The following is a 20793-nucleotide window of genomic DNA, read 5'->3' on the forward strand; positions in this document are numbered from 1 at the left end:
TCATGTAAACCTGAGACATGAGTTGCAGGTAGATAAGACTTCTAGAGGTTAAAAACCCAGGACCAGGAGGAATAATCTAGAACTGTAGATCTGGAATCTGGCAGGTTAATTAAATCATTTCTGACCAAATCTCAGAAATAGTATGGATAGAAAAAGAACAAATTACAATATTTAGAGATTTGTTAAGATGTTAAGATCTAACTCAGTAAGAGTGAACACAGAGTAGTAATTATAACGTACACAGAAACTTTTTACAAAGAAATAGTATGTCTTTCTGAAGTATTCAGAAATAGAAGTTTATTTTTTTTTAAAGCAAGAAATAGACAGTGGTGACAAAGGATCTCCAGTGGGCTGTCAGGGAGGTGGTAGAGTTGGGATCAGTTACTTAATAAAAATCTTGGTATAACTTCCATTTTTCTCCTATCTTTACTTTGTGCTTCTGTACTTAATTCTACCTTCTTGGCCCAGACCTACTTCCCACCATCTACGACTCGCCATTTTGCCCTCTTTGGGGTTTTCCTATTCTCATTCCTTTTACTGACCACCTCCTCCTCCCGTTACTTCTCATTTTCACTCTTTGCATCTAGTCCTCTGGGTGTCTTAACTTTGCCTCATCATTTATTAGCTCTTTAGAGCTGATAGCGTAGACGTTTGGAGTTAGATTCATATAAATTCTAGGCTTGTAATTTATTCACACTTTGACTTTGACTGACTTAATCTTTCTGAATCTTGGCTTTCTCATCTGTAAACATGGGACTATTTAATACCTCCTTGGTTTCTAAGAACTAAGAATTAATATGTGTGGAAGTGGCAAATACTAGGTGCTTAGTAAATATTAATTACATTTCTTTTCCTGTACCAGTTGATGCTACTTATCAAGGTTGCAAAGAAAGGAGGCAAATAGAGTATTAGATTTATTTTTTACGTGTATGAAGATACGAAGATTAACTGGTAATATGAAGGTTCTTCATGAATAAGCTTTAGTAATAAGTTAAAAGAGAAAAAGGTTATATTCTGAAAACTAAAGACAAATTAAACTTCCGTTGTGACAGACTACGGACTTACTGGTTGTAATAAACCTAGTCATATCTTACAGAGAAAAGAAAAGTTACTTACCTTTAGTAGGTGAATGAAGCAGGGCGTGTTATTACAATATAAAATTCAGCTTATTTTCATTAAATAAAGGTGCACTTTTATTGTTGTTGTTTATGGTGGGGTTGTCAACGTGAAATCCAGAAAGAACATTTGTTTCCCCAGGGTAGACGCCATATCTGCCAGAAGTAAATTCTTTTGGAATGAAAGAATATATGTGCTCACTAACTGAATAGAAAGACATTTACTGAAAACTTTTCTTTGTTCCTTTTTAGGTGTTTGGCAATCAACTTATTCCTCCCAATGCACAAGTGAAGAAGGCAACCGTCTTTCTCAATCCTGCCGCTTGCAAAGGGTAGTTCAGTTTGTGATTTGTTATAGATTTGGTTTTTTTAAGGGGAAAAGAGTCACAGAATACTAGGCAGCTGGTTGGATTGTGTGGAACTGGAGCTACTAGGTTCAGGACACTTGTAGCAATAAGATTCAACTGTAATGTAGAAATCACGGTTAATCAGATATAACTGTAAAGCTAACTGATGCCTAGCTAACTGGTCTAGTTGAAGTTTAATAATTATTCCAGAATTAACACTCTCGAATCAGTCTTATCTGCTTGGTGGTAGCCCCCTTGGGAACAACTTCTGCTGCTGTGATGTAAGTTATGAGTCCATCTCTGTTACAAGATGTTCAGAGATTGCTGAAAGCACTGTGGCCTTGTGAGGTCAGAAACATTCTTTCCCAAAGTGGTGAATGTAGAGTTAGGTCTTGGAGGTCAGTCAAGGGAGAACACTCAGTGTTCCCGACTGATGAAATGGCCCGTGGGGCGGCGACCTACAGGCAGGAGTGCTGACTACTGTCCTTTGCTGTGTCACAGGAAAGTCTGTAAACTGGTCTGGTTGGCCTCGAGGAGTCATGGGAGGCAACTGTGAGAATTAAGATGTGAAGAATAGCTGGGACCTTGGTCGACAGTCATGTGTCCATGTTCATTTATTGTAATAAATGTACCACACGGGTGCAGGATATTGAAAGTGAGGGAGGTTTTGTGTGTGTGTGTGTGTGCACGTGTGTGTGTGTGTGTGTAGGGGAGCAGGGTGTGTGTGAGAACTCTCTGTATTGTCCACTCATTTTTACTGTGAACCTAACAACTGCTCTAAAAAATAGTCTATTAATTTTTAAAAGTACCGTAAGCGAAATAAAAACTTTTTTTTTTTACATTGCTAGTTAGGTACAACTCTCATTCAGTTGGAAAGGTAAATAAGACTTTGGGTGGCTTTTAGAAGAAATCATTTAAAATTTAAAATTATTTTTTAAAAATAGTAAGAATTAAAGGGTTGAGGGGGAGAAAAAGTGATAGCTTTTATTCTATCTAACGGCCAGAACAATTCTTTTTGTCCTGACTGAGGAAAAATTAATAAGTATGTATTAGATTGGATTCTCTAAGTTCGAAGTCAAATGACATTAAGATAATAAGAACAGCAACAAAAAGCATAGTTGGTAGTAGCTTCTAAGTGGTAAGGTTAACATTGTAGAGAAACGCAGGGGCTCTGGAATAAGCTTCTCTAGTCACTTCTTGGGAGGTAATGCGTGTGGCTTCACAGATGTGAGGGCTAGTCACGCCTTATTTCTTCTTAATTCAGCAGTTTAAGATATCTACCTACAGATTGTCTAAATCGGCTCCATTACTCTACCTAATTGAATCATATTTGCCCACCTTTGTTGGAGCCACTTCCCACCCCCATAAACATACCAGTCCTAAGGCCTCTTGTTCATTCTTGTTTAAAACCAACACTGAACAAAAATATCAACAAAGGTTCTAACACAACACAATCAAAATACCCAAGATAACTAAATAGTCACTGGCAGCCTGTGGGAGAAGCTAGCAGGGAACTGGGTGTATCCTGTGTATACTCTTCCCTGCTCTGTGATACTGCCGGTGTTGCTTAACTTCTTAAATCCTCAATTTACTCATCTGTAAAGTGTGAAAAGTAATAGCACATGCCTTATAAAAGTTACCGTGTCATTCTTTAGGATTAAATGAGGTAATGCCTATAAGGTATTCAGCATTCTTTCCATTTCCTAGTTAGCACTTGATAAAAGAAATATAAGCTGCTGTTCTTGGTATTACTGACCTGTAGGCTGGGTCAGAAGGTTCTCTCCTTGGCTCTCCCACCCTTGGATCTCTCCTTTTGCCTCCGTTGTTGTAACTGCTCCAGGTCCTATTCCTTTAGAGATCTAGTAAGTTAGTAACTTGCTAATTCTCTTGAAATATATGGTAGTTTGTTGAAGCTATAATCAGTCATTTTGAGTTCCTACTTGAGATATTTGCATTTTTTAAAAATGAATAAACTTTTTTTTTTAGAGAAGTTTTAGGTTCCATTTACACTTTTACATGTTAAGTGTATTTGCATTTTTAAAGGTAGGTTCTTGTTGAAAAGTGTAATACCTTTATCTGCAGGTTAGGGTAAGGAAAGTGTTTCTTTTCTCAAGTCATGGTTCTCTTTAACAAGGTGAATCCTTGCATGCTTCTAGGAAGCAGCCACTTGGAAACTCTCCAGCATCTTTTTTTTAAAGATTTCACTATTTAACTGTACTATTTTTGTCATCTTGGCTCTGACCTGACACATAACTTATAATTTATCATGTAGCTATTTCATTATGTAGTACTGGTTTAAAACTACATTAGAGCTTTAGGAAATAACTGTGTTTTGCATTAATAAATAATACATTAAGGAGTAACTATTTTGTGTGTGCGTGTGAACCTGCAGGTTGCCAGAGGTATAGAAAGTTTTATTTAACTCTGGTGCTATCGCACCCTTAATTATATAATAAATAATACATTTATTACTGGTAACACTTGTTTTTCAATCTTTTATATGGCATATTAGAAGGAAAAAAAATGCCTTCCCTTCCGCTTTAGAGATTTTCTGTACCTGTGGCATCACAAAGATGTGAATAAAGGCCCAAATGTTCAAATCTTCTTTCTTTCTTTCTTTTTTTGATTGAAGTATAGTTGATTTACAGTCTTGTGTTAGTTTGAGGTGTACAGCAAAATGATTGTTATATATACATACATATATTTTTTTCAGATACTTTTCCATTGTAGGTTATTATAAGTTATTGAATATAGTTCCCTATGCTATACAGTAAATTCTTATTGTTTATCTATTTTATATATAGTAGTGTGTATCTGTTAATCCCATACTACTACTTTATCCATTCCCCCTTTGGTAGCCATAACTGTTTTCTATGTTTGTGAGTCTGTTTCTATTTTTAAATAAATTCATTTGTATTATTTTTTAGATTCCACATATAAGTAATATATAATATTTGTCTTTCTCTTTCTGTCTTACTTCACTTAGTATGATAATCTCTAGGTCCATCCATGTTGCTGCAAATGACAATATTTCATTCTTTTATGGCTGAGTAATATTCCTTTATATATAATGTATATAATATATTCTACACACACACACACACACACACACACATTTTTATCCATTCATCTGTTGATGGACACTTAGGTTGCTTCCATGTCTTGGCTATTGTAAATAGTGCTGCTATGAACACTGGGGTGCATGTATCTTTTCGAATTAGAGTTTTCATCTTTTCTGGATATGTGCCCAGGAGTGGGATTGCTGGATCATATGGTACTTCTATTTTTAGTTTTTTAAGGAACCTCCATACTGTTCTCCATAGTGGCTGCACCAATTTACATTCCTACCAACAGTGTAGGAGGGTTCCTTTTTCTCCACACCCTCTCCAGTATTTATTCTTTGTAGACTTTTTGAGGATGGCCATTCTGAGGTGATACCTCATTTTACTTCTGAAAATCTTATTTGTTTTTTTAAAATTAATTAATTAACTTATTTATTATTTATGGCTGAGTTGGGTCTTCGTTGCTGTGCGGGATTTCTCTAGTTGCGGCGAGCGGGGGCTACTCTTCATTTCAGCGCATGGGCTTCTCATTGCAGTGGCTTCTCTTGTGGAGCATGGGCTCTAGGCGTGTGGGCTTCAGTAGTTGTGGCTCGCAGGCTCAGTAGTTGTGGTGCATGGGCTTAGTTGCTCCGCGGCATGTGGGATCTTCCCAGCCCAGGGCTTGAACCCGTGTCCCCTACATTGACAGGCAGATTCTTAACCACTGCACCACCAGGGAAGCCCAAATCTTATTTCTTAAACTAACTCAGAGGAGCTTATAGATGTGTTGTAAGTGATTAATACAGCTGATTGAGACTTCTCCAGAGTTTTGCTTCTCAGAGATAGATCTAATCCACTTCCACCTGACCCTTTCTTATCAACCTAGTAATAAAAGCAACCCTGCAAGGAGAAATGTTTACAGTATCACTAGCTCACCTTTTATTTTTGGATTAAGCCCCAGAAATGGTGATCTGGAAAGGAGAAATTTCCATTTAGCCTTTCATGTTCATTCTAATAAGCATTCAGAGCTGTAGAAGAGGGAGGATATATTTGTTTAATTTGCTTATCACGTGCTCAGGTGTGCCCTCGGTTCAAGGTATACTTTTGGTTCCTGTGAAAATTTGCTCAAGCTTCTTAGTTTCTATTTTAATTCATAATCAGAAATGTTTTATGTTCTGTGTTCCATTTGATGGCTATTTCTTTTTAGTTTAAAGAATGTTGAAGTTGGTCTGTGCATAACTCTACATGTTCCTCATTCACTACTTTTGTGTCTGTTTCTAGTATAAAATATTCTTAAGAAAGTTGAAGCATGCATCACTGATAAAAAAAATAATCTTTTTGAAAGAGGACTGAGTAAATGTGGATGTAAAAGTTACATGTTTGGTGTTGATTGTTTTGAAAGTACTAGTTTTTGTTTTGTTTTGTGATGTGATAGTTGAAAATATTTGGGTAAAAGACAAGTCAGCTGATTGGTATGTTTTAACATCTATTCAACTTTGAGACTCCGCAATTGGGGACTTTTTTGCAGCTTCTGTATCCCTTGATTTCTAGTACATTCTCAGTCAACCACTGGAATGTAAATAAGTTCCATGAGGGCTTATTACATTATACCTCAGTTACACGTATTTTTGTCTGCCTTGTCCTATTGTTTGCCCAGTTCCTAGATGTGTCTAGCACACAGTAGAGGCTCAGTAAATGCTTGTTGAGTGAATCAGACATTGTTGCCTGAATGGAGCCATATCCAGTGTACACACTTCCTCTAGAGGAACTAGATTGTGCACTGTAAGCATCCCACATGGGTAAGAGCTTATTGTATTAGACAAGGGGCAAAATCTTGGAGGCCCCAGAGTGAAAGAGTCCACGTTTATATCCAGAGAAACTCATTACTCTTCACTAGCCTTCCTGTCCTTGAACAAATAGAGGAAACGTGTTCTCTATGCTATTTCTTATTCTCTTCTAGAGAAGATGGTTGGGCTTTTTATATTTCCTCTTGAGAACTCGTGTTAAAATATTTGTGTTTTTTTCCTTTGTCTACAGCAAAGCCAGGACTCTATTTGAAAAAAATGCTGCCCCGATTTTACACTTATCTGGCATGGATGTGACTATTGTTAAGGTGAGAACTGCTCTAGAATGTTAATTTTATCCAAGCTACCCCTCCTTATAACATATCCTCTTCTCTTGACTTCTTAGCAGAAATCACTTATCACTTAGAAGATAAGAACAGAGAAGTCAATGTTGTGTTCTTCTTCTGATAATTAATAAGATAATATTGTTTTTTCCAACCACGGTCAGCTTTTCACTTTCAGAACAGGATTAAATGGAGCCATGAACTTGGCTCCTGTCATCTGACAGATAGGACGTAGAACTATTGTCTCTTGGAAGATGAAAGTTGTTACAGCTGTAAGAATTCTTTTTCTGACTATTAAGAAGAAATTTCAAGTTTGAGTAATTAATTTAATTTCTTGGTAGTTCCGCAGACAGGTAAACATTTTCTTTCTGGTGAGGAATTATTTCAGGTGAGGAATTTTAAGTGGTAAAGCTTTAGAATTTTCGAGATTTGGGTAAGAAGAAATGGGGACAAAAGTAAATGAGAGGGAATTGTGCTATTTTAGAAGATGTCTCAAGACTCCACTTTCTTGACTTTAAGTGCTATGTGTGTGGTATATACATAGGTGTGTGTATTTGGTGAAAATCACTGTTACCATGTTTGTAAATCTATGGTATACCAATTTTTAATATTACACACTTTCATTAAATCATAGAGATTGAACGGTCATTTAGTCCAATTGACCATGCAATGTTGATGTTGAACTCTCTTCTCCAGCTTGTCGGTCTTCTAGTTGTCTGCGTCTGGGGATGGGAGAGTGGGGAAGAAAACTGACATTTATTTCAGGACCTGTAATGCATATTGCAGACTCTACGTATGAGAGATCTGAGAATGGTTATTTAAGACTGATATTGTTTTTTCCTGGAGTGTTTGGTTGCACTCACAAGGAAAACCATCTGGGCCTGGAGCTTTCTTTGAAAGGAAATTTTTTTGTATATTAAATTTCTTTAATGGCTGTAGAAGTACATCAGGAAGTTCTGTTTCTTCTTGAATTAATTTTAGTAAGGTAAATTTTTTAAAGGAATTTGTGAATTTCATCTAAGTTTTCAAATTAATAGGCATCAAGTTGTTCATAATATCTTCTTTTTAACTTTTAAATTTCTGTAACATCTGAAATACATCATTTTCTTGCTCAATATTGTTTTATTGTTTATTTGTGCTTTTTTTTTTTTTTTGGCCTGCCAGTCATGTGAGAGGTGCATCAATTTAATTAATCCTTGCCAAGAACCATTTTTTGGTTTGTTGATCCTTTCATTTATGTTTCTTTCATTAACTTTTGGTCTGTCTTTATTGTTTCCTTCATTCTACTTTCTTTGGCTTTTTTTCTGCTGTTCTTTTTGACATTTTAACTTGGATGTTTATTTAATTAATTTTCACCCTTCTCTCCTGGTGTTTTCTTAGAAAGCTATAAACTTTACTGCTTCAGCTGCATCCTAGGAGTTTTGATATATAATATTTTCATTATCATTCATTTCTAAATGTTTTCTAATTTTCATCATGATTTTTGTTTGACCTACGAGTTATTCAGCATGTTTTAAAATTTTCAAATCTAAAGTTTTCTCACATCTTTTTGTTAATGGTTTCTGATTTAATTGTGTTATGGTCAAAGAATGTAGTCTATATAATTCCAGCATTTTAAGTTTATTGAGATTTGTTTTATGGCCTAGCATGTGGTTTGTTTTCATAAATGTTTTATGTAGGCCTAAAAAGAATATATATCAGTTATTGGGTACCATGTTCTATATATGTCCATTAAGTCAAGTCTGTTAGTTGTGTCGTTCAAATCTTACATGTCCTTACTGATTTTTTTCTTCTTTTTGAACTATAGATTATTCAGAAAGAGGTGTTTGAAATATCACACTAGATAAATTTGTCTGTTTCTCTATGTAGTTTTATCCACTTTTGCTTTTTTATATTTTGAGACTATGTCAGTGGATGCATTTACATTTCAAATTATTTCATTTTTCTTGCATGTTGACACTGTCATAGAGTTACTCTCTTTAGCACTAATGCTGTCTTTTACTGTGGTCTATTTTATCTAGTATTGTTAGTAACCATACTAGCTTGCTTTGATTAGTTTTTACCTGGTATAATTTTTACTTATCTTTACTTAAGCCATTTTGTATCCTTATATTTTAATGCATCATTGGTAAAGGCATGAAAACAGGATCTTTTTTTTTTTTTTTTTTGCAATACGTGGGCCCCTCACTGTTGTGGCCTCTCCCTTTGCGGAGCACAGGCTCCGGACGTACAGGCTCAGCGGCCATGGCTCACGGGCCCAGCCGCTCCGCAGCATGTGGGATCCTCCTGGACCGGGGCACAAACCCATGTCCCCTGCATCAGCAGGGGAACTCTCAACCACTGTGCCACCGGGGAAGCCCTGACATTTAGGTCTATGATCCATTTTGAGTTAATTTTTGTGAAAGGTATGAGGTTCAATTCTTCTGCATCATTAGGCCACTCTTTATCCTTTCTCTTTGTTGCATTTGGAATTTTCCTCTTAAGATCAGAGCCTCAAATGTGTCATCCCTATTAATGTAATCTTTTAAATTATGGTCTGTTAAATCTGTCAATATCTTTTTGAATTTTGGTTCTTTCATTCATGTACTTATTCATATTTATCAATTTTTCTTGCAAATATTTGAGTACCTACTACAAAGTAAGCTCTGTTCTACATGTTGAGGATACAGTCTGAACAAAACAAGATTTCCCTCTCTGTCCTCAAAGAGCTTCCATTCAAAGTGAAAAGGAGGGAATGCAGATAAAAAACATACAGGGCTTCCCTGGTGGCGCAGTGGTTGAGAGTCCGCCTGCCGATGCAGGGGACACGGGTTCGTACCCTGGTCTGGGAAGATCCCACATGCCACGGAGCAGCTGGGCCTGTGAGCCATGGCTGCTGAGCCTGTGCATCCGGAGCCTGTGCTCCGCAACGGGAGAGGCCACAACAGTGAGAGGCCCGCGTACCACAAAAAACAAACAAAAAAAACCCCCATATACAAATAAACATATGATTTGTCAGATGGTGATGAGAACCGAGAAGAAAAAGCAAGCAGGGTAAGGAGACCAAGAATAATGGCGGTGTTAGTTTAGTTCCGGAGGCCAAGGAAGGCCAGTCTGGTAAGATGACCTTTGGAAGAGACGTGGGGGAAATGGGTGAGTCATGCTGGTAGGTTGGGGAAAGCATCCAGGCTGAGCGCACTGCACATTCAAAGGCTCTGCAGAGGAGTGTACTTGGGGCTTGAGGAAGAGTGAGAGGCAAATGTAGTTGGAGGAGAATGAGCGAGGGGAGACAGGAGAGAGGATGAGGCTGAAGAAGTCAGGAGGGGCAAGATTGTCAGGTTTTTATCATTTACGCATTCAGTCAATTACCTTTCCTCTCTGTTGTTGATAAAGTGTTGTGTAGGAAAAGGCTGAATGGAGAGCCCTAAAGAAATGTCACCAGGAATCTACCTACAATTTGATGTCCCTCCACTGAGCATCTTACTTTGAACGTAGACGTTCAATTGGTAATCAGTTCACCCAATTGTATTCTAGTATATTGTTCTCACCTATTTCCACCTTGTCCCCAAGGATATTATCAAATAACTTGCCAGGTGCCTTGCTGAAGACCCAATAGAATGTCTGTCTGGATTTCCTGATCTTCTCATCTAGTAATCTGTCAAAGATGAGGATACTCTGAAATGCCTTGTTCTTGGTGAACCCGTGCAGATTCCCAGTGATCACCTATTTTGGGGTGTTCACAAAGCATCCTTTTAATCAGGATCAACATATATTCTTTCTTTTTTTAAAAAATATTTATTTATTTTTGGCTGCGTTGGGTCTTCATTGCTGTGCGCGGGCTTTCTCTAGTTGAGGCGAGTGGGGGCTACTCTTCGTTGTGGTGCACGGGCTTCTCTTGCCACGGAGCATGGACTCTAGGCATGCAAGCTTCAGTAGTTGTGGCATGTGGGCTCAGTAGTTGTGGCACACGGGCTTAGTTGCTCCGCGGCCTGTGGGACCTTCTTGGACCAGGGCTCAGAACCCGTGTCCCCTGCATTGGCAGGCAGATTCCTAACCACTGTGCCACCAGGGAAGTCCCTATATTCTTTTTTTAAAAAGTGAAATATTTGGATTGATTGAGCTCAATCACCAGAGGGCAATGATTTAATCAACCATGGGTATGTAATGAAACCGACACAAAAACTCAGAAGGACAGGATTTGGAGAGCTTCTGGGCTGGTAAACCTGTGGAGATCTGGGGAGAGGTGGTGTGCCCAGAGAGGCCTGGGGACTCCACATCGCTCCCCACACACCTTGCCCCATGTACCTCTTCATTTGTCTGTTCATCTGAATCCTTTCTAATAAACTGATAACTGTAAGAAAAAAAAAGAAATATTTACAAATATATAACTGCAAAGCCAGTCATTTCATTTTTCAGGATAAAAGTAGAACCATTCATTATAAGATTAGATGGTGTTAGTGTAGGGACTTCGTTTTTTGTGTGTTGACTGTGACTTAGTGGCCCAGGTGCTTTAGCCCATCTGACATCCAAATCTTTAATTTTTGGCTATTAGCGTGTCTAGTAAAGTGTCAACAGGAGAGAGTGTTTCCTTATTTCAGTATTAGTTGCATTACATTTGTTAAAATTCAGTGTTTGGTTTTAGAGGTGGTGGCTTAGATCATTCATTTAAGTCTACATATGTGTCTGAAATGAGGTATTCTCAATACAAATGGTGAGGCTTACATACCATTTAGTCACCATTTTGTGACTGCTTTGAGCCATGCCTATATTTCTTTATGTACAATCATAACAAAACCACAGTAACCGTTTATTAGTACAGTGCCAGTTAAGAACAATTACCTTGCTAGTCGCTTTTCATACTGCTTTCCAACAGTATTAGGGGGAAGCGCTTTTCCCTTCCTCCAGGACACATGATTTCATTGATAAGGAAATTAAGATCCTGAGAGTTTAAGGCCATTCAGCTAAAAAGTAGCAGAGTTGGGATTTAATCTGGGTCTCCTGGGCTCTCAAATCTGTGCTCTTTTTATTACATCTGTTTCTCCTTATTTGCATACACACTTGACTTGCTGCTTGCAGATGAATGTCACTGGGTAAATGATGTAATAGAACCTGCACTGGACTAGAAATGATTCCTCTAACTAGCTGACTGTATAACCGAGACAAATTACTAGGTTTGAGTTTTATTTTTAAAGTAAGGAGCCGACTAGATGGTTTCTGAGGTCCCTTCCAGCTCTAAAAATATAAAACTATAAAAACCATATATAGTTGCTTTGATAGCTGTTTAGTTTTTCATGTATATCAATTATGTAGAATTTAAGAAAAGGTTCAGTGTAAAACTTTAAAGAAAATATCCCATATTTTTAGACCTTTGGGCTTGTGGCTCTAGGATGATAAATTTACCAAAGGCTTCCTTTGTATTGCAGACAGATTATGAGGGCCAAGCTAAGAAGCTCCTGGAACTGCTGGAAAACACAGATGTGATCATTGTTGCTGGAGGAGATGGGACTTTGCAGGAGGTGTGGCCGCTCTTCTGTTTGAAACCATTTGAAAGGGAGGAAAATAGAAATTAGATCTTGGAGCAGTGGCGTAAAGTGGTTAAAATTTAAGGAAATTATTTCTTTGTAATCCATTCTTTTTAGGATTGTTTCTCTCTGAAACAAGTACAGCATTACATTTTTCTCATGCACTTTTATTTCATTGCTTCGTATAAATTCTATACCCAGCACATAGAAGGGTTTTTGTTTTATCATATTTAAGTTGGATAAAATGGAATAAAACAGGGTACAAAATGGTGCTGGGTGTGAAACGCTTTTTATATTTTGAAGATGCTTATGAAGTAGCCCTGTTTGTTAGGGAATCACTGTTTCAATTATGGGAAGGTTTCTTATAAAATAAACTTAAATAACAATTGCCTTTTAAAAAATGCATCTGTCCATTCTCACATCGTTTCCATCCCATGTAATGTTACTTCCTCATGGTACATTTAGAGGCAGAGGTCTGCACGTTCCGATGTATGCGTTGCTTTTGTTCTACAATTCCATTTCCTTAATGCTTGCTTTGGTCCAATAAGGACAGTAAGTATATTGCCCTGGAAATGCTCTTCTTTTCCAGGGCAATAGACTAGAACCTACATTATGTATTGGAAACCCCTAAAAGGCCCAGCGCAGGTACCCCTCCCACTCAGTCACCCCATCCTGTGTACCGTAAGTCACATCCATACCTTGTTTCTCATTGTCTTTTGCTTCTATTTTGGTGGTTTCATTGGTGTTCAGGGACCAGGAGCTATAACAGCGGACAGGGCACTGTCCTGTGTTTGACTTAGCAATCATGTAAGCCTTAGTAAGCTTCTTTTAAAAAGGCTGTGCTAATGATCTTGTAATTGTGTTTATGGCTTTTTAATGAAGTGTGAAGAATCCGGATAGCATGCCAACAAAGTAATGAAATGGAACTCATGACAGCCCCATGTAATCCCGAAACTCAGTGAGGCAGGAGATGCGGGAGAAGATTGGCTTTTGCCTTGACTTTACAAAATGTTTTTAAGAAAGAAACCAAATTGTGTATCTGGTATAATCTAGTCATCAAAATATGCCCTGGTTAAAAAAAAGAATTGGAGGGAAATATAGCAAAATATAAACAACTGACTAATGATGCCTGGTGGCTTTATGAGAAAGTATTTTTTCTTCAGGTATTTTTCACAGTTTTTACAAGACATGGGTATTATAGTTTAAAAATAAAAAATAAATTAAGTAAAAATTCAAATTAAAAATGTCTTTTTATAGAGGGAATACAATCTAGCTTGTCTTCATATTCATCAGTAGGAAACATGTATTGAGAGCAGGCTTCTCTCTGAGTGTAACAAAGTGCTGTTTTTTTTCCGATATGTGTACTTCATAGTAGGAAACTAGGATCTTTAGTATAATTGATGTGTACATCACACTTATACCCATCTTATAGAACTTAAAACGTAATTTTACTAATATAATGTGGAAGTTTTATAATTATTTTATCTTAGCCTTTATAGTACTATTGATCCTAGGTGGAGAATAAAATCTAATCTAGCTCTGATCTTACTGGAGAATCGTTTGTGCTTTAAGAGCCAATACCTCTTTTGACATAGTTTCTAGGAAGAAAACAGGAACAAGCTTGTGGTCCATGAAAATTTAATCCAATTCTTTTATGATAAAGGAAATACAAGTTGTTCATAATAATTTTTTTAAAACATTTGTAGGTTATAACTGGAGTTCTTCGAAGAGCAGATGAGGTGAGCTTTAAAATAAGAATAATTGCGTTTTGACTCTTACTTTCCTGTTCTTTTAATCTCTCTTTATTTCTTTCTTTTACCCTTTCTCCCCTTTTTATATTTTAACAGGGGCACAAGTTGTGCTTCCTCGGATTTTAGAAAATAAAGTACTTCTGCCTATGTAATGGAACACTTTTATTAACTCATGGTGGACTTTTCTGCTTTGGGAATCCAGGGTATCCAATGGCTTTTACCAAGAGTTGTTTAAAATATAAAATTTCCTTATAGAATCTTTTCTTCAAAGGATTCCTTCATTAATAAATTGTGGTATATTCCTATATTGGAAGCCATACAACAGTTAAAATGAATGAACTAGGTTTATAAATATCTACGTGGTAAATCTAAAAAATATTCAATTAAAAAAGGCAGGTTGCCAAAGTATGTTATGCATTTCTACAAAGTTTTAAAATTCAGAAAACAAAGATACTCTTAATAGATGCCTAAACTATGTAGTAAAAGGTTAACAGTGTGGATGGAAAGGAATCACACCCACCTCACGATAAAGGCTTCCTCTGGGAAGGGAAAGGGGTGTAGGATGAGAAGGGACTTGAATTGTATCTGCATCACTTTATCTCTTAAAACTCTGAAGCAAATATGGCAAAATGTAATATTTGTTCAATCTGGGTCTTGGGTACATGGGTATTCGTGAGATTACTTTAAATTATTGTAGAAAAGTGTGATAAAATATTTTATAAGTAACAACAAGAAAGAAGATCCTTCCCAGTCCCTTTGGTAATAGTAGCCTGAGCTCAGAATAATCTGTAGGAACCTTATGGTATCTGTTTATTTGTGGCCTTTAATTAAGTCCTCTACTATGTCATTCTTCTGCTACTTGACCTTGCTTATTCTCTTAGCCTTGTTTATACTTGAGGTAGTTTATAAGGCACTTTCACCTGTCCTCAGTCACTGTACAAATGTTAGACATTTTTAGTTGAATTCTATCTGCAACTGTGTCAAATAGTGTGGCAACATAATACACAGTCTGTCACAATCATGCATTCATCTAATATCTAAGACCCTCATTTTCTTAACCAAATTTCTTTCAACCAGTTGCCATTAGTGAGCACCCAAATATTCCTTCCAAATTTGAAGGTATGTTGTTTTCATGAACTGCCTTGTTCTAGAACCTGCTTCCTCAGTATTACCTGGTTGCTGGTCTAGGGGTGTGGGAAGGAAGGCTGGGAGGCAGGCCCAGGGTCAGTTACTTTGTCGTAGTGGACACACCTGTGCCTCTCTGTTCAACCTCATTTTCTGACCATAACAATAAAACTTTGCTCTTGTTTTCTTCCCCGCCAGGCTACCTTCAGTAAGATTCCCATTGGATTTATCCCACTGGGCCAGACCAGTAGTTTGAGTCAGACACTCTTTGCCGAAAGTGGAAACAAAGTCCAGTAGGTTGTCAATGTGGGATGGTAGCATTTGTGGGTGAGCGAGCCTGGGAATGGAAAATTCACACGTGTGATATAATTTTCTTTTTGAGTTTTGATAGCCTGAAACTTCAAATCATTAAGAGGAAGAGATCAGAGTTCAAGCGTTGGGTTGATTGGGAAGTTTCTCTGTTGGGTTGTGGGACCCTGGTGATCTAATGTGAAGTCCTCAGGTCAGGTATGGAGATGAATACCGATGTCCTTCTGACACTTATGAAGATAGCTTCACTGACCCAAGCATACTGTTTGTGTGCTTTTGTGTTATAAGATTCTCTGGTGAGGACATTTGCAGTGATCATTTGTTTGCTTTAAGTATGCATGATGACAAATAGCAAGTTCCCTGTGGAGACTGGTCCAGCAGCAGCCTTGGCTCCATTACCTTGATAATGTAAGGAGCTAAAACAACCAAATATAGTTACATCCTTCAGGGAATGCCAAAAGTAGAAGGCAGTGTGGATAAAGTAGACAGAGAAAGTAGTGCAGCCCTGACATTAAATTAAACTGTTGTGAATCTAACAGTGTCCTCAGGAGTCAGGCAAGTTGTTATTATTGCTCTTTTCTTTCAAAAGCATTATGTAAACAAAGATTTAGTCTTTCAAGAAGATGGGAATCTTGAATTTGAGTCGTAGCTTTGACAATGATTAAAAATATAATCTTGGGGCTTCCCTGGTGGCGCAGTGGTTGAGAGTCTGCCTGCCGATGCAGGGGACACGGGTTCGTGCCCCGGTCAGGGAAGATCCCACATGCCGCAGAGCAGCTGGGCCCGTGAGGCGTGTCTGCTGAGTCTGTGCGTCCGGAGCCTGTGCTCCGCAACGGGAGCCACAACAGTGAGAGGCCCGCGTACCACAAAAAAAAAAAAAAAAAAAAAAAAAAAAAATATATATATATATATATATATATATATATATATAATCTTGGACAAATCATTTTCAGGCAGGTTCTCATTGTCAGTTGCCTGATCTTTAAGCTTTGTGATACATTGGGGAAGGTCAATAAAAAATATTTGTTGAATGAATGAATTGAAATCTTCTCAAGACATTTCTTGTTATAACCTTCTAGAATCAATAACAATAATAATACTCAGGTGATTTTCTGTTTTGGATTTTTTTTTTCTGCTTTGGGATTTTTATTTTAGATTGAGGTATAGTTGACATAAAACATATTAGTTTCAGGTGTATAACACGATGATTTGATATTTGTATGCCACCACAATAATTATAGTTAACATCTGTCACCATTCAATAGTTACAGAATTGTTTTTCCTTGTGATGAGAACTTTTAAGATATACTCTCTTAAAAACTTTCAAACATGTAATACAGTATTATTAACGTTAGTTGCCATGCTATACGTTCCATCCCCATGACTGACTTATTTTTTAATTAATTTATTTATTTATTTATTTATTTACTTTTGGCTGTGTTGGGTCTTTGTTTCGATGACTGACTTATTTTATAACTTGACTCCCTTCACCCTTTTTACCAACCTCCCACACCCCACCTCTGACAACCATCAATTTGTTCTCTGTATCATCTATGAACTTGATTTTTTTAAATTTTAATTTAATTTTATTTATTTTTTGGCTGCATTGGGTCTTCGTTGCTGCACGCAGGCTTTCTCTAGTTGCTGCAAGGGGGGGCTGCTCTTCCTCGCAGTGCACGGGCTTCTCGTTACAGTGGCTTTTTGTTGTGGAGCATGGGCTCTAGTGCGCAGGCTTCAGTAGTTGTGGCGTGCAGGCTTCAGTAGTTGTGGCTGGCGAGCTCTAGAGCGCAGGCTTCAGTAGTTGTGGTGCACCAGCTTCAGTAGTTGTGGCTCGCAGGCTCTAGAGCGCAGGCTCAGTAGTTGTGGTGCACGGGCTTAGTCGCTCCGTGGCATATAGGATCTTCTCGGACCAGGGCTCGAACCCATGTCCCCTGCATTGGCAGGCGGATTCTTAAACACTGCGCCACAAGGGAAGTCCCTTGTTTTTTTTTGTTTTTTTAAAGACGCCACCCCATATAAGATATCATACAGTATTTGTCTTTCTCTGTCTGACTTACTTCACTTAGTATAATACCCTCCAAGTCCATCGGTGTTGTTGCAGATGGCAAAATTTCATTCTTTTTTAATTGCTGAATAGTATTCCAGTGTATGTGTGTGTGTGCACACAAATGTATATATATGTATCTCACATATATATCACATCTTCTTTATTCATTCGTCTGTCAACGGACACTTAGCTTGTTTCCATATCTTAGCTACTGTAAATAATGCTGAAAAACAAACATGGGTGCATATATCTTTTGAGTTAGTGTTTTCGCTTTCTTCGGATAAATACCCAGAAGTGGAATTGCTGGATCATATGGTAGTTCCATTTTTAATTCTTTGAGGAACCTCCATACTGTTTTCCATAGTGGCTGCACCAATTTACATTCCCAGCAACAGTGCAGGAGGGTTCCCTTTCTCCACATCTTCTACAATACTTGTTATTTCTTATCTTTTTGATAATAGCCATTCTCACAGGTGTGAGGTAATGTCTCATTGTGTTTTCTTTTCTTTTTTTTTTTTTTTGCGGTACGCGGGCCTCTCACTGTTGTGGCCTCTCCCATTGTGGAGCGCAGGCTCCGGATGCGCAGGCTCAGCGGCCATGGCTCACGGGCCCAGCCGCTCCGCGGTATGTGGGATCCTCCCGGACCAGGGCACGAACCCGTGTCCCCTGCATCAGCAGGCGGACTCTCAACCACTGTGCCCTCAGGGAAGCCCTCTCATTGTGTTTGGATTTGCATTTCCCTGATGGTTAATGATGCTGGGCATCTTTTCATGTTGGACATCTGTATGTCTTCTCTGGAAAAATGTCGATTCCAATTATCTATCCATTTTTCAAGTGGATTTTTTTTCTGTTGAGTTGTATGAGATCTTTATATATTTTGTATATTAACCACTTTCCAGATATATGATTTGCAGATATTTTCTCCCATTCAATAGGTTGCCTTTTCTTTTTTTTTTTTTTTTTTTTTTTTTTTTTTTTTGCGGTATGCGGGCCTCTCACTGTTGTGGCCTCCCCCGTTGCGGAGCACAGGCTCCGGACGCGCAGGCTCCGGACGCGCAGGCTCAGCGGCCATGGCTCACGGGCCCAGCCGCTCCGCGGCATATGGGATCCTCCCAGACCGGGGCACGAACCCGTATCCCCTGCACCGGCAGGCGGACTCTCAACCACTTGCGCCACCAGGGAGGCCCAGGTTGCCTTTTCATTTTGTTGATGGTTTTCTTTGCTGCACAGAAGGTTTTTAGTATCATGTAGCCCCACTTACTTATTTTTACTTTTATTGCTTTTGCTTTTGGTGTTAGATTCAAAAATCATTGCCAAGTCTTATGTCAAGAAGCTTACCCTCTATGTTTTCTTCTAGAAGTTTTATGGTTTCAGGTCTTATTACATTCAATTCTTTACTCCATTTTGAGCTAATCTTTGTGTATGGTGTAAGCTAGTGGTCTAGTTTCCTTCTTTTGCATGTGGCTGTCCAGTTCTGCTTTGGGATTTTGAATAGGCTGGTTTTGTGGATTTATTTTTGCTGTTGTAGTTTTAGGAGTCATCTTTTATCTTTTAACTTTTTTTTTTTTTTTTTAGATAAAAACCTTGCTCCATATATCAAACACCAGGCATAAGCATAGACATATATCAGGCCTTTATTAAAACGTCTCTCATGCTTCAAGCCTTAGTCTGATGGGGAGTGTTCAGCTCTTTACCAATCATCCTGCAGCCTAATACGGCATTTCAGTTTGCCATATTTTTTTCCCAGTTTAGAATTTCTGAGGGGCTATAAATATGACAAACAATGAATTAAACATTTTTTCTTATCTGAGACAAATCCTATCTGGTTTGGGTCTTGGTTACTTTAGATAGCTAGTCTTTCCCCCTGTCAGCATAGATTATTAGAACTGCTTGCCAGCATTACCAGATATGCCAGTGATGCCGAGGTAGGACATGTCCCTTAGAGAACACCTCACCTATCCAAAAGCCAGTGTCTATGCAGTGTGGCTGCCCTCAAGATCTTAGATAGCCTTCAGTTTTTTAGGGGCTAATTTTCCCTGTAGTTAAACTAATGTTGTTGCTGCTTCTATTTATAATTTAAAGATTTATAAAACTTAATTTATAAGCATGCCCCAGGGCTCTTAGATAATTAAGTCAGTCTGCCCTGGGTTCATAATTTTGTAGACCTCTTAACATGGCAGATGCCTGAGGCTACTTAAAAGAACAAGGCTTTGCTTTTTGCATTGCTGTCAAGATTTGTTGTACCATAATTACTACAGGAGAAAAAGGAATTTTGAATTTGGAATGTTGCAGATAAATAATCCTAAAAAATAGCTGTTTCGTGCTACAGTGCTGCTTTATTTAGAACTTTCAATTATTGCTGGAGAGTGATAAATTTAAGGTTGCATTTTAACCATCTTCTGCCAAGGAATTTTGAAAAAAATTAATAGAAAAAGGCATTTTTCAGTTGGAACATTTTTTAAAGGTCAGCATCTCAAAAGCACTTCTTAAACCTCTTAATGTGCTAGGTACTACTTAGAGCAAGCACAAAGCTTTAGGATTCTTTCTAATAACTTCCTTTGAAATTAATGTATTCATATCAAATTAATCTAAACTGGTGATCACGTGTCTTGCTTTCTCCTAAATTGAATCTCATTTTCTAAACTGATGCCTACTTCCCAGATAGCAACTGTATTGGAGGGAAAATGGGATAAAGATATGTTGATAGAGAAATATGAAAAAGTAAAGTAAGCTGTTTCTTAAGTTTCAACTTGCTTCCTAGGGAACCCAGAATGTAATCCAAGCATTGGAGTTAATGTGTATATTTTGGGGATTTATTATATTTTGCTAAGGTAACTCCAGCAAATCCTGTCCTTTAGCTATCCTTCAGATTATTAGAGTAAAAAGGAATATGGTTTTTGAAGTGCTTGACTTTCATGCTCTTACAATGAATGAAAGATGTTGTATTATTATTTATTTATCATATTTTCCAGTGATAAAAGTCAGACACAATGTAGAGACTCAATAAATGTGAGGTAAATAAATGTTTGGTGCCTTGTATAAACTTCTCTTTGCCAAAGCCTTCTCTTTGAGTCTGTATCAGAGCCTTCCACTAGATTTGTATCAGTAATTCTTTTATACACCTTTGTTCTGCTTTCTTGGAGTATTTTGAAGGAATTTGTCTTTTTCTTGACCCAGCTATTAGTACTCTGGGTAGGAGTGTGGTTGAGTGTGTGTGTGTGTGTGTGTGTTGGGGGAGATGTTGCTTATTTTTCACAACATGATCATTTCCTTATTGTTATCTTTTAGACATATTACAGATGCTACACTTGCCGTTGTGAAAGGAGAGACAGTTCCACTTGATGTCTTGCAGATCAAGGTAAGATCTTTTCATCAGAGTTTGAAAAAATTAACAAAGTAATACACACTTTAAAAAAATGTAGTAGTTCA

General features: G+C 37.8%; 1 protein-coding gene across 3 annotated transcripts in view; it reads left to right on the forward strand.

Moving 5' to 3' along the window:
- AGK (acylglycerol kinase) overlaps positions 1 to 20793 on the forward strand; it is an 87654-nt gene that overhangs the window by 33965 nt on the left and 32896 nt on the right. For all 3 annotated transcript variants that reach the window (XM_060108219.1, XM_060108220.1, XM_060108221.1), the window contains 6 exons: positions 1368 to 1447; positions 6541 to 6616; positions 12034 to 12126; positions 13839 to 13871; positions 15207 to 15301; positions 20653 to 20722. In XM_060108219.1, the coding sequence (XP_059964202.1) occupies positions 1368 to 1447; positions 6541 to 6616; positions 12034 to 12126; positions 13839 to 13871; positions 15207 to 15301; positions 20653 to 20722 (447 nt within the window). The remainder of the gene's footprint in view (positions 1 to 1367; positions 1448 to 6540; positions 6617 to 12033; positions 12127 to 13838; positions 13872 to 15206; positions 15302 to 20652; positions 20723 to 20793) is intronic.

Source organism: Mesoplodon densirostris, chromosome 9, assembly GCF_025265405.1.
Source record: "Mesoplodon densirostris isolate mMesDen1 chromosome 9, mMesDen1 primary haplotype, whole genome shotgun sequence".
NCBI classification, from domain to species: domain Eukaryota; kingdom Metazoa; phylum Chordata; class Mammalia; order Artiodactyla; family Ziphiidae; genus Mesoplodon; species Mesoplodon densirostris.